Consider the following 13228-nt stretch of genomic DNA (forward strand, 5'->3'; position numbering starts at 1 on the left):
GCAGTATTGATAAAAAGCTCTCTCAAAATGCAACCAAATACAACCATTGTGTTGAGGAAATGCAATACAGTAAATCTTGCTGTTAGAAAGCTTATTATCTGTATTATGAGTCATATATGCCCTATTTCTAACTGCTGTCGAAAGTTATTTAGGTAAGGGATTATACATTTAACCTGAGTTCTGAGTCACCCCTTCTGGAGGTTTCAAGTCTGCAATGGTGTTCTCCATGCAGATTGATTGATTTTGATTTTTCAAGTGTTTTAAAATTCTTTTTCATTTCTATCTAAGAATGATTGTTTGTGTTTTTTTTCTTTTCTTTTTCAAAATTTATAATGCATATTTGGTAAAAAAATTCACGTTCACTTGTTTTTAATGCAACTACGTTCACTTGTTGTCCAGCGAACCTACATTCACTTGTTATTTCTACTAATGTATTGTCATTTCCCAGGTTTACTAGAAGAAGTTATTTTGACTAGCTATTCAGTGAAGGAATCAGATTTGGAGAGATTCTGATAATTTTTGTTGATGAGTTCTTTTTCGTATATTTTGCACATGTAAGCTCATTTGGTTGAGCATGTCTCATTTATGTTCTAACATCCAGCGTGTGCATCCTTTAATGGCTTTTCTTGTCATAGGTACCATTTCCTTTCTCTCACTATCCTCACTTTTTTTTTTCATTTTTTATGGCCCCTTGGATTAATATCTTTTGCTTTTCTCCTTATGTAGGTTAAAAAATGATGGAGATGATCTCTTATTCCAGCAGTTCTGTTTTTGTTCATGATACTGAACTCACATCAGAGATCACCAAACTTTCTGGTATTCCTAGACTTTAATTAGTATTTTGTCTATAGAAACTGTTTTGCCTGCTAAGAAGATAATGCAGCATTTTATATTATCTTCTAAGAAGATAGATTTCTTTCTTTTTTGTAGCTTTGGTTGGTTTCTTATGGCCACAAGCCTCACGATGTATGCAACTTGTCAACAACTTCAAGCCCAGGCCCAGGCTCATGCGGCAGCAGCCAGTGGCCTGCTTGGTCACACCGAGTTATGGCTTCAAATGCCACCTTCTATTGCTTTTGCAATGAGAGGAAGATTGCAGGGCCTCAGACTCCAACTTGCACTGCTTGATCATGAATTTGATGACTTGGGTATGAAAATGTGTAGTTATGCAAGGATGCATTTGTTTTGCATCATAAATATTTTAAGAGATTTGGTGGAGAACTAGTGGTATTACTTGAAGTTTATGTTAGTTCCTATCAGTTAACTAGAGGTATTTGGAGGCCTACATGGTTGAATTGCATCATTTACTTCATTGCAGATTACGATGCTCTGAGAGCACTTGACAGTGATAATTCTTCTGGTGCTCCCTCAATGAGTGAGGAGGAGATTAATGCTCTTCCAGTTCACAAATACAAAATTCAGTCTAATCAGTCATCAAGTCCACAAAAGGAAGTTTCAAGTTCTTCAGTTATGGTCTTATGTTTGCTATATTAGTCTGTAATAATAGGTATTAAAATGTTGTTTATTTATATTTGATTGATCAGTCTATTGGTCTCTTCATGTTCTCTATTCATGACCTTGGGTGTGCTTTATTTGGTTTTGGACTAACAATGGAGAACCATTTTTTTTCTTCATGGATGAGATGCTCTGATAAATTTTGAGGAGGAACTAATGCAATATCTTTCTCTTCTACAGTGAGGGATCATCACTTCAGCAGGCTTCTTCTTCTGGTATCGTTTCTTCTTTATTTAGATGGGAGAGCCTTATCTACACACAAATATCTATTATTTTAGTAATGTGAAAATTCTTATTGGTTTCCTTTTTCTTTTCTTTTTTTCTTCTTCTTTATTATGGCACATTGTCTTGCTTTTCGGTTTCTGTTTGTTGGCTATGTCAACATGGTCATAGTCCCTGCATTTGGCTCTTATTATGGTCACTTGGTGGATGTTCATATCGGTATTTTTGTTCACACTTGGTGACTAAGACTATTCTTTCATATCTATAAGTAGATCTTCATGTACTGCCTAGGGTGATTGTCTCTCATGATTATGTCAACATCATCATGTGATACCTCATCTTGGGGTGTGATTAAAAGGATACAAATGCAGGATAATACAGGAAGCTGTATTATCTATACAGATGGATGGCAGGAAAAGTCAGTTAAATTTGTAATTTTCTTTGGTGGAAACTCCACTGTTAAATGATTGTTAAACTCTTAAAAACATTTTGATATCGTGTGGTCAGTGGTCCCTCTTGCCATTTTATACCTTGGTGGTTTAAAGTCTTTTTATTGAGATGACATGCACAAATCTTAGGGAACTTGTTGCCTTGGGCATTCCAAGCTCCTGTCTATTTTTCTACTCTTCGATAGGTTTTTAATACTACTTCCCTGTTCAAATTTATTTTCGCTCGCTGTTCCTCTCAGTGGTCCCAATCAACAAAGCATGGGAAGTTGAAATTTCAATGGTGCAGCTAGGGTACAAGACCTATAGGCAATAGGGGAAACATGCTGCCTTAGGACTATAGCACTCGTGTCTTAATACTTGAGAGACTTCTGGTGCATTAGCCCAAGTATCAATGAGGCACAAAAAATCCCTCTCATCCATATGGTTCCTTATATTTCTTCATCTTAGTTCTTTCTGTTGTTGTTTATTTCTTTTATGCAAAGAAAACAGGACTCATCTAAGTTGGATTGGAGTACCACAAATCCCGATGATGAGCTCACTTGTAGTGTTTGCTTGGAACAAGTCAATGTTGGAGAGCTGATTCGTAGTCTTCCATGACTGCATCAGGTTTTTCTAAAACTAGAACCAATTAGCTTTTTGGCTTAATGGAAATTTGTGTGGATGCCTATTTACATAGTTGCTTAAGTGTTCCACGGGATTTGTTGATTGGTAGACCCATTATTTAACTTCTACTGTCAAATGTGTTTCAGTTTCATGCAAACTGCATTGATCGTGGTTGCGCCAACAGGGAACCTGCCCAGTCTGCAAATTCAAAGCAGCATCTGGGTGGCAGGAAAATTCAGAGAGCGGAGTAGAAGGCTCATACATGCTTTAGTTTTTGCTTGCAACAAACTGTTCACTCTCAGACGTTAGTCTTATGTGTTGGAGAACCTTTTGGTTGTTGGAAGTAGTCAGTAAATACATGAAACCAAAACATTTAAATACATGGATAGAGTTGTAGATTGACACAAATATGTAAAATTCCTTTTTCAACATGGGAAGGAAATCTAGGTTATAGCACTCAGTGTATCTAGTAGCAAGATTGACAGAAGTAGTTTTTAGGTGTGGATTTCTGGCATGTGTAGTTATGGATGATCGATCACAATCAGTGACTGATCTATCATTCCAATGCTAGACTAAAAATGTATATTTTATAAAGAATAAGAATTTCTCTCTAAGTACTTTAACATGTTTCTAAGTTATATGTATGATGATTCTAAATATGTCTATATGCAAATTATATTTTAAAGCTCCAATCTCACAAGTACTTAAAGAATAGGAATTAGAATACTATCTTACAAATATTGACCGAATTTAAACGTATGTCTTTGATGATTGAACTCGAGTCTTCTCGTTGTCTTCTTCCTTGTGGGTGTTTCTTCAAGAGATGTTCTTTAATTGAACTCCAGGTTTATATTTTGGCTTTAAAGTTTTAGACCTTGAGATGCTATTGAAGGTGAAGTATCTAAAATAATAGATTTGCAAGTTATTAGCTCAATTAAGTTTTGCTATCATAAAAAATAAGTGGGACTCAACCTACGGTCAACAATAACCAATTATAGCGAGATCCAAACTTCCACCCCTTTAAGCATGTACGACGAAGTATATAGAGTTTGTTAGAACTAGGAATGCCAAAAGACAAAAAAAAATAGAAAATATGGCAAATTTTGGTTTTTTTTATGCATAGGGTAAAATAAAAATTTTTGGCACAAAAATCTTTATAGAAAGCTTTAGTATTGCAATAAAGGTTTATTCAATGCTTTGGGTCATATTTTACAGTTGCATACAAAGCTGCTTGGGATGGATGATCAATCATTTCGCTCCAACAACTTTTATTTTTTTACTCCTTGAGTCCCAATGATTGATTAGACAAATCCAAATGATCGATCATACTCTATAGTTAATTATCTACCATGTTTCTTACCTCCTGCCTAGTAACATTATGGATGATCGAGCATGCACATAAAAGGATGATTGATCATGCTTTATAATTCTTGTCTTGTAGTATTGGGGATGATCAATCATTCACCATAAAAAGATGATCAGTCATGCATTATGTTGGAAGTTTATTGCTTTTTGGATGATAAATCACATGTTTAAGTCAATAATCAATAAAATACCTTTTGGTAGTGTATGCAATTAAGCTCTTAGCATGGGTAAGACCAAAACTAAGGAATTTATTATTTCTAAAGCATTTTATGATATTTTAAAATATGGTTTTAGATTTATTCTCTAATCCTCCAAAATACACTTTTAGATAATAATTTGAATTAGGGTGGATATCCTCTAATATAGTTAGAGTTCTTGAGATTTTCTATGAAACTTGGACTCTAAATCTTCAACTTGTTTCCTTTAAAATTCTTCTTCAATGCGACTTATTCATCCTTCAACATTTGAAGTCTTTTATGTTGATTTGATCAAATCATCCTCATAGACCTTATGTGTCTCTCTTTAAGGCAATGCACATTTCTTCATCTTGAAATGCTTAATTTACACTATCAACTCACTAACTTAAGTGTTGTTATCATCAAAATCACGGACTTGAGTCAACTGAGGTCAACCGACTCCCCTTTTTTTATGATGACAAAACTTAGCATATAGAAAATGAAAGTTCTCTTAACGTTGTACATGCATGTTAATTTACTCATAAATTTTTGCATGCATAGTATTTTTTTTAATGTATTCCTTTTTAGTTTAAGCTTACTTCCCCTTATTTTGTTCTAGATTTTTTTCTCCCCTTTTTTTTTTGTCATCCATAAAAAAGATAAAGAGTACAAATAAAGGATAAATGATGACATAGGAACAAATAGATCTTCATTAATTGTGATATGTCTTTACCAGATAGGGTATCAGTTTGATTTACAACTGTTGTTTTATTCATATTAAAAACATCAAAATGTACAAGGAATAAAAAAGAGAATACAAGTATAGTCAATCCTATGTCAAAAAGAGTTATACAATATGAACTAGGGCCTTGACACTACTCCTGAGATGGAGGTGGAGGTGAAGGTGGAGGTGTAATATGTTGAACACTACTATGATGATATTGAAGAACAAGTATGGAGGAGTCTTACTTAACTCTCACAGACAAAAGTCTCAGAAAGAAATAATTCATATGGCATAGTCTAACATGAGTCTCATGGAAGGAAACCTCACATAAGTATTTTTATTTAGAGGAATTTCATTATTTTAGTCTTCTATTTATGTTTTAGTTATTATTTTTTCTAGAACTTATCTTTATGATTTAAACTTTAGGTATAATTGAGACATTAATCTAATTCTACTTATTTCCACTATTATAAATAGAAGATCATTGTACTCAATTAATAAATCAAGTCAGTGAATTATTTTCTTCTCCAAAAATTCAATATGGTATCAGAGCAAGTTCACTAAATTGGTGTTACATCAATCTACAGAAACAATGTATTTCTCTCTTCCAATTTAGTTTTTAGTTCAGTTTAGATTTACCCATCAAAGAGTTTTTATTCATTGTCAAGTAGTTCCTAGGATGTCATTGTCTTCATCTACATTTCTTTGCACCTCCTTCTTTTCCTTTAAAAACACATATTTTTGTTCTTTTCCTGCACAATCCGAGATTTATCCCTTTGTACAACATCAAGACTCCAAATACCAGACAAAACTCCAAAACTTGCTCAATTCTACCATACAATATGAGAACCATTTTTTGTCATTCTATTTTCAACCTGTTACCTATGATTGTATTTAATCTTTACCATTCTATTTTTGACCTCATGCAAAAACTTCATCTTTCATCATCAAAATATATGTTGGTTGCTTCAAGGGGAAGAATTCAAAAAATTTTCATTCGAAATTTTGCATGTGATTGTGAAACATATTTTGAGCATTATTGCATTAGGAGTCCACATTATCTTGATCTAGTCTTCTTCCATCAAAACCATGTAGAATTTGATTCCTCAAGATGATGCTAGATTTCTCCCGCTAAACCATGACCCTAAAACGATTTAAAAATCTCTTCTACTAAGCTGATTCATAGTCTCCCATAACAACTCTGATTCCCTCTTGAGTCCTATCGAAGGAGGACTTTTTTAGTCCCAGTATTGTTGCATTAGGAGTCCACATTATCTTGATCTAGTCTTCTTCCATCAAAACCGTATAGAATTTGACTCCTCAAGATGATGTTAGATCTCTCCCGCTAAGCCATGACCCTAAAACGATTTACAAATCTCTTCCACTAAGCTGATTGATAATCTCCCATGACAACTCCGATTCCCTCTTGAGTCCAACTTGAGGGAGATTGCTGAAGAGTAGGTATGGAAGAGCCTTACATGACTCTCGTAGAAAGAAGTCTCACATAACATTTATTAATATGGTGGAGTCTAATTGTCGTCTCATGGGAGGAAGTCTCACAGAAGTGTTTCTATTTAAAGGAGTTTTAGTTATTTTAATCTTTTATTTATGTTACAATTGTTTAATTATTCTAGGATTTATCCTTAGGAGTTAGATTTAGGGTGTAACTAGGACATGGGTAATTTTATTGTAATTTGAGTCTACTATAAATATATGTTCATCATACTTAGTAAATCAATAAAGTGAGTGAATTATTTTATTCTTCATAAATTCAACAATCCAAACCCTATTTAAAAAAAGGGTTTTGCAAAAAATATGTTTAACTTTAATTTCACTATTAGTAGGGGATACTAACTCTTCAAGAGGAGTCTTTTTAATTCAAACCATGATCCCAAGGAAATTTTCAGAAGCAAAGATCTCGAGCTTTAAATATGAAGACATTTTTTTCTGGCATTGATGAAAAACATGGATATTATTAGCTTTTTGTTTATGTGTAGCTGGTTCAGTGGTTCTATCCTGGCTCCTATGTTTTCACCTTCCTTACAGAAACTTGGATAGGCCCAATTCATGTGTTTAACATGTCACATTGTTATGATTGTGCATGGTTCCATGGGAACCACCAAGCCAATGACTTTTCAGTTTTATTTCCATGACAACCTTAACCCTATGATAGCTTGATTTTGTTCGTGGAAGTTGTTCATTTGAAAATTTCACTAGAAGTTTAATAACGGGTCTTTCTCTTTGATAATGGGTCTATAATAGCTTGATTTTGTTCGTGGAGGTTGTTCATTTGAAAATTTCACTAGAAGTTTAATAATGGGTCTTTCTCTTTTTAATTATCTTGTTGAAGGGTTCTCAAGAATGTACAAGTTTGCTAGTTGTCCAAAATCACTTATTTGTATCAATGGTTACATGGAGCGTTTCTTATGTGAGGTCTTGGGTTCAAAAGTATCACTGGGGATATAGGGTTGTACTTTACTTGTATAATCAATATTTATTAAAAAACCTGCTTTGGATTTTGTGAACTGCAATTTCTACTTGTTCTTGGGTGAAAACACCATATCTTTTCCTTTGAATAGTTTTGGGATTTTATTGCTATTAGTTTGCTCGTTGGAGCTATTGGACAATGAGCTGGGTTTCTAGTTTGCTTAACCACATCATGGTGCTTATTTCTCAATTAGCGGGTGATATATTACCAAAACTTATGACAACTACTGGGCCACATGAGGATCTTTTTAAGAAGGAGATTACTAAGTATGATGGTATATGTGAAGAATGATTACATATGTCCTCCTTCAACTAGAAATGTTCATCCAAAAATAGCAAATGATGATAAGTATTAACCCTATTTCAAGGTAAGCTTTACATAAACTATTATTTATGTGTTTATTCATTTAAAAGAACAAATATATTAACTTTCAATATGCAAATTTCAGAATTGAATTGAAGCAATTGATGGGTTATTAGATTGCAATGATGAAGGGATTGAAAAAGAGGATGTAGTAGAACTTGTTGGGGGATGATATAGTATTTGGACAAAATCAAGAAAAAGATGAAGATGATTTGCAAAAGCTAATTAACAATTTACAGTCTCAATATCAGGGACAAGAAGGAAAAATGAACAAACTAAATTAGCTAATCATTTTTTGTAACAATATAGAAGCTCATACGTGGGACAATTATGTAGAGTACAATAGTTGATTTAACATGACCAATTTGTTTTTAAATAAATTTTTTTTTAAAATATGTATTTGACATTTTTATTTTACCAAAAAATTATTGGATAAATATGGTAATGTGTGAGATAATTTATTAACTCTCATTTATTTTCCTGGAAAAGGCACTAACGTATCTATTTAATTTTCCTTGATTTTTTTTTAAAAATTCCATTTTATTTCCTAATAAAACACTAAATATGTTTTTATCTTAAGGTTTTTTTTTGGAAATTTTTATCCTAGGAAAAGCTAGGAAAAAACATTTCTAGCTTTTCCTACGATATAAATTTTCAACCAGAGGCACAAATAGGGCCTAATAAGATTTCATACTAAAGGTTTCCAGGAAATGTATATCGTAGGAAATTTTTTTTTTGGTTTTTTTAGGATATAAAATATCGAGATATAAAATGCTTAAGTGCTAGAAGTTCCGCTTAGAAGCATCAAAATCATATCTTGAAAATACAAAGAAAAATTAGATAAGAAAACTAGCTAACAATAATTAGGTAAGATCCTATTTTCCCTATTATCCAATCTAAAGAGAATTTCAAAAAATATAAGTGGAATAATAAGGCAAGCAAAAGGAGCTTTCTTCATAGACATGCAACTCCAATGACTAGGACTCTGGGGAGGTAGGGAGGGCATTTTGAAAGTGAATTACCTAGTGAAAGTAAAGGTGAAATTGAATTACTTTTTTTTTGTATTAGTGTGCACAAAGGAAAATATAGTGAAAAGTATATAAGAAATTTATTAATAAAATACTCTAATAGATTTAACTTATATAAAATATTTTTATTTAATTTTTCTATTTATAAGTTAAGAAATATTTTAACTTGTTAAAATTAATAAATAATTAATAAAATAAATATATATATATATAATTATATATAAATTAAATATTTAACTAATTTTACCTTTATAATACCCAAATGCTCAATCAAATTGTTACTTTTAATATCTAAATTCTCACTCTTAAAATATTGATTAAATATAAATTTAAAAACCATAAGTGTATGTAAATGAAAAGAGGGTATTTTATTTTTTTAAATAATTTTATAGATTTAATTTTATAAGATTGTTTTATTTAACTAAAATAAAATATATTTTAACTTGTTTTAAATTAATAAATAATTAAAAATAATGGCATTAAAGAATACGGAGAGTTCTTTCTAGAGTACAAAGGCGGGAGAGAGGAAGGGTCATTGGCTCGTGCACAAAGATCAAATTAAAGATTTTCTACTTGTACATTTTTTAGGGAAGGAATGATGATAATTGCATTGTTGTGACATGCATTGAGTTTATGCATCCATTAATCAAAAGTATTACCATTACAACCCAAACATAATTAAAACCACCTCTCTTGTGTATTATTATCCCCATTTTATCAGCAAGGAAAAGGAAATAATGGCTAAATTATAGTCAAATAAGGGTTTCAAAACTGAAAGACAACTCATTTCAAGCCTCGACTTCGTAGATTTTTATAATACAAAATAAATGAAATAAACCGTAAATTTTTTGTGTTTTTATAAAGAAATCAGTGAATCTACTATGTTATTTCTTAAAAGAAATTTAGAGTGAGAGTAGAGAAAAAAAAACGAAAGAGAAGCCATGAGAAAGAGTAAGCTGGATATGAAGAAGATTGAGAATCGACAAGTTCTGCAAGTCACCTTCTCGAAGTGGAAGAAGGGATAATTCAAAAAAGCTGAGGAACTCTCCATTCTAACTAGCTTCTAACTGGCGCTCCAGTTCTCGTCATTGCCTGATTTCAGCTACAATTTCCATGACAAAGAAGTGTTGGGATTGGGGTCACTGTTGCGTGGATTATTGTATAGTAGAATGCTCACTATGAGTTCATTTTCCCTATTATCCAATCCATAAAGAATTCCAAAAAATATAAGTGGAATAAAGGCTAGTAAGACAAGCAAAATAAGATTTGTTCAGTCCTGCAACTCTCTAGTGACGAAGACTCTATAGTGCACATTGAAATTGAATTACCTAGTGAAAGTGAATTACTTTTATCTGTTAGTGTGCGCAATGAAAAGTATAGTGGAAAGTAATTTTTTTGAGAGTGTATAGTAAAAAATATAGTGGAAAGTATATAAGAAATTTATTAATAAAATATTCTAATAGATTTAACTTTTATAAGATATTTTTTATTTAAATTTCCTATTAATAAGTTAAGAAATATTTTAAATTGTCTGAATTTATAAATAATTTTAAAAAATAAATTAAATATATAAAAATAAAATACTTAACCAATTTTTACTTTTATAATGCCCAAATGCTTAATCAAATTGTTACTTTTTAATATCTAAATTGTCTCTTAAACTAATAAATTAAATATAATATTCAAAATCATAAATTTATTTAAATAAAAAGAATGTATTTTATTACACAAAATTAGTTTTAAAGATTTAATTTTATAACATAGTTTTATTTAACTGATTTTTTTATATAATATCCAAATGTTAATAAAAATTTTACTTTAAAATATCTAAATTCTCACTCTAAAAATAGTCATTAAAAATTAGGAATTTATAACCTCGAGATTTTATTTTCATCTAACCATTACAGCCTTAGGTTCTCTTGCGCGAGATCCAGATTTTATCAGCAAGGAAAGGAAATAATGGCTAAAATATGAATATCGTTGATAGTCAAAGTAGTATTTAAAAACCGTTGAGACCCACCATGAGGTCGAGAGATGTCAACAAGGTCCTCATACAAGTTGGCTCAAGCTAGGAGATAAGGAAACATAAGCTGGAATTAAATTGAAGATTTGAAGATCAAGTGGAACCCACAAAGATACCATGAGCTGGGATCTCTATCAACATGAGTTGGAAGATCATGTGGGACCCACAAAGATAAGATCATGAGATGGATTTCTATTTTGGTTCACGTGCTTAAAGAAGAGTTATAAGTTGAGTTAAATTAGTTCCTTAAATAGATAATGTAATCTTATCATGATAGGCTTATCTTAGAGAGGTCTAGTTGGAATGTAATTACGAGTCCTAAGATTACTTGTACATGGACTCTATCACCTCCTCAACTATAAATAGAGGTGTTTGTAACTCGAAGATTAATCAAGCAAGCCTCTTAGTTTCTCTTCTCTCAGTGTGAAGCTCTCTCTCTCCAAACCTCTTTTATTTTTTCTTCTTCTCTCTCAACCCGAGAGTCTTTCTTGTTTTTCTCCTTTTCTTTCTCTCTCCCCTTGCTTTGGGTATTGTTCATTGGGTCCTAAATTCAACATGGTATCAGAGTTAACAATTTAGAATCCCCATATGCTCTTTGAAGATATGATTAAAAGCTGCTCATAGAAGGCTCCATATGAAGCAAGATTGAAGCTCATGCGATAAGTATTTATTTTTTATATTATTGATTTTATGCTACTGGTTTTTGGTATTAGGAGGTGTTTTATAGAGGTCATTACGAATGTTTTCATCTTATGAGTTTATGAAAATAAATGCATCTCAGATTATCTTTGATTAGAAGAAATTATCAAGGCAATTTTTGGTCGGTTTGCACAATATTTTGACCGAGACAAGTGCATATTGATTTTTTTATAACTTTGTGGAAACAAGATTCCCGGATAAAGAAGGATGATGTTGAGCCTTTTATGAGTCATTATCCATTAAAATTAATTACTTAGATTTTATGCTAAGCATCTTCCAGGTAGTTAAAGCCTTCCACTTGATCATATTTTGATTACTTAATTAGAGAACTATTTTACAAATCGATTTGCTTACTATGGCTGAAGATAATATGAATCACAAGAGTGACATACTCAGAATCACCACCATAATGAACTGGTCCACATCGGGTCATCGGTTTCTTATCACAAAGGACCTAGTTGGTCATCTCACCAACCGAGAACCAGATATTGATGAAGATGATATATTCTTTACCAAATGGTTAAAGGAGGATACATTGTTTATTAGTTGGCTTATCAACAATATGGAAGAACATGTCTCCAAGAATGTTATTCACGTAGAGATGACTAAACAAATTTGGGAGACATGTGCGAAGTTTTATTCAAGCTCCGACAACTTACAAAGGTCATATGATATTTTACAATGGATGCTTACCACCAAACAAGAAGACAATATACATGAATATTTGGACGCTTTCGAGGCTTTATTAAAGAATGGAAGCTTGTCTAGCCAACCTCTACAGATATCTCTGTCCAAGATAAACAGAAAGAGGCCTTGATAACTGACATATGCCTTGCAAACATTAAACCACATCTTGAAGTTGCTAAGACTCACCTTCTTAGCTCTTCCACGGTTCCCACTTTTTATGATGTATGTGCTACACTTCTTCGTATTCCAGACACTTCTCCCTCTACTATTGAAATACCATTCACTACGTACTCTGGATATAGGGGAACACCATCTGACCAAGGCCGATGCCGAGGAAGAGGAAGAGGTGGAGGGATTGGTTTTGACTGAACAGATGAGAAGGAATGCACTTATTGTAGGGAATATGGCCGCACTAGAGACACACGCTTTCACCTGAAGGAATGCTCTGTATGTGGTAGATTGGGCCACTCTCGAGAAAGATGTTATAAGGCTAATAAGAATAAGGCTAACCAAGCCTTAGTAAGTGATACAAAACTGGAGCAATCTACCACAACAACTGTAAAGAATACATTTACTGATGAAGACTATGAACTGTTCCAGAAAATGAAGACCATGATGGGGTCCTCCCCAAGTACTTCTTCGCCGACCGCTGCCACCACCGCTTTAGGTATGATTTATGTCTCCTCTTCATCCTGGATAATTGACTCAGGAGCCTTTGAGCATCTTACAGGTAACAAATATCTACTATACTAAGTTTCTCCATGTCTTTCACATAAATTTGTTACCATTGCTGACGGTTCAAAAATAAAGTTCAATGGAAAGGATCCACTTCTGTGACACCATCACTTCCACACACTGATATCCTTTTTGTTATCACTTTCCCTTT

The 13228-nt window shown here is 32.5% G+C and overlaps 1 protein-coding gene across 1 annotated transcript; it reads left to right on the forward strand.

Annotated features, from left to right (window-relative positions):
• Positions 1-457: 457 nt before the first annotated feature.
• Positions 458-3363, forward strand: LOC137966493 (E3 ubiquitin-protein ligase SDIR1-like). Its single transcript, XM_068813130.1, has 6 exons — positions 458-635; positions 727-816; positions 931-1148; positions 1319-1507; positions 1696-2792; positions 2936-3363. The coding sequence occupies exons 3-4, from the start codon at positions 947-949 to the stop codon at positions 1492-1494; spliced, it is 378 nt and encodes a 125-aa protein (XP_068669231.1). The 5' UTR covers positions 458-635; positions 727-816; positions 931-946; the 3' UTR covers positions 1495-1507; positions 1696-2792; positions 2936-3363.
• The last annotated feature ends 9865 nt before the right edge of the window (positions 3364-13228 follow it).

The sequence above is a fragment of the Aristolochia californica genome, unplaced genomic scaffold, assembly GCF_029961685.1.
Source record: "Aristolochia californica isolate CCGP_79_NKW_82.1479 unplaced genomic scaffold, dmAriCali1.0.hap1 SCAF_5, whole genome shotgun sequence".
Lineage (NCBI taxonomy): Eukaryota > Viridiplantae > Streptophyta > Magnoliopsida > Piperales > Aristolochiaceae > Aristolochia > Aristolochia californica.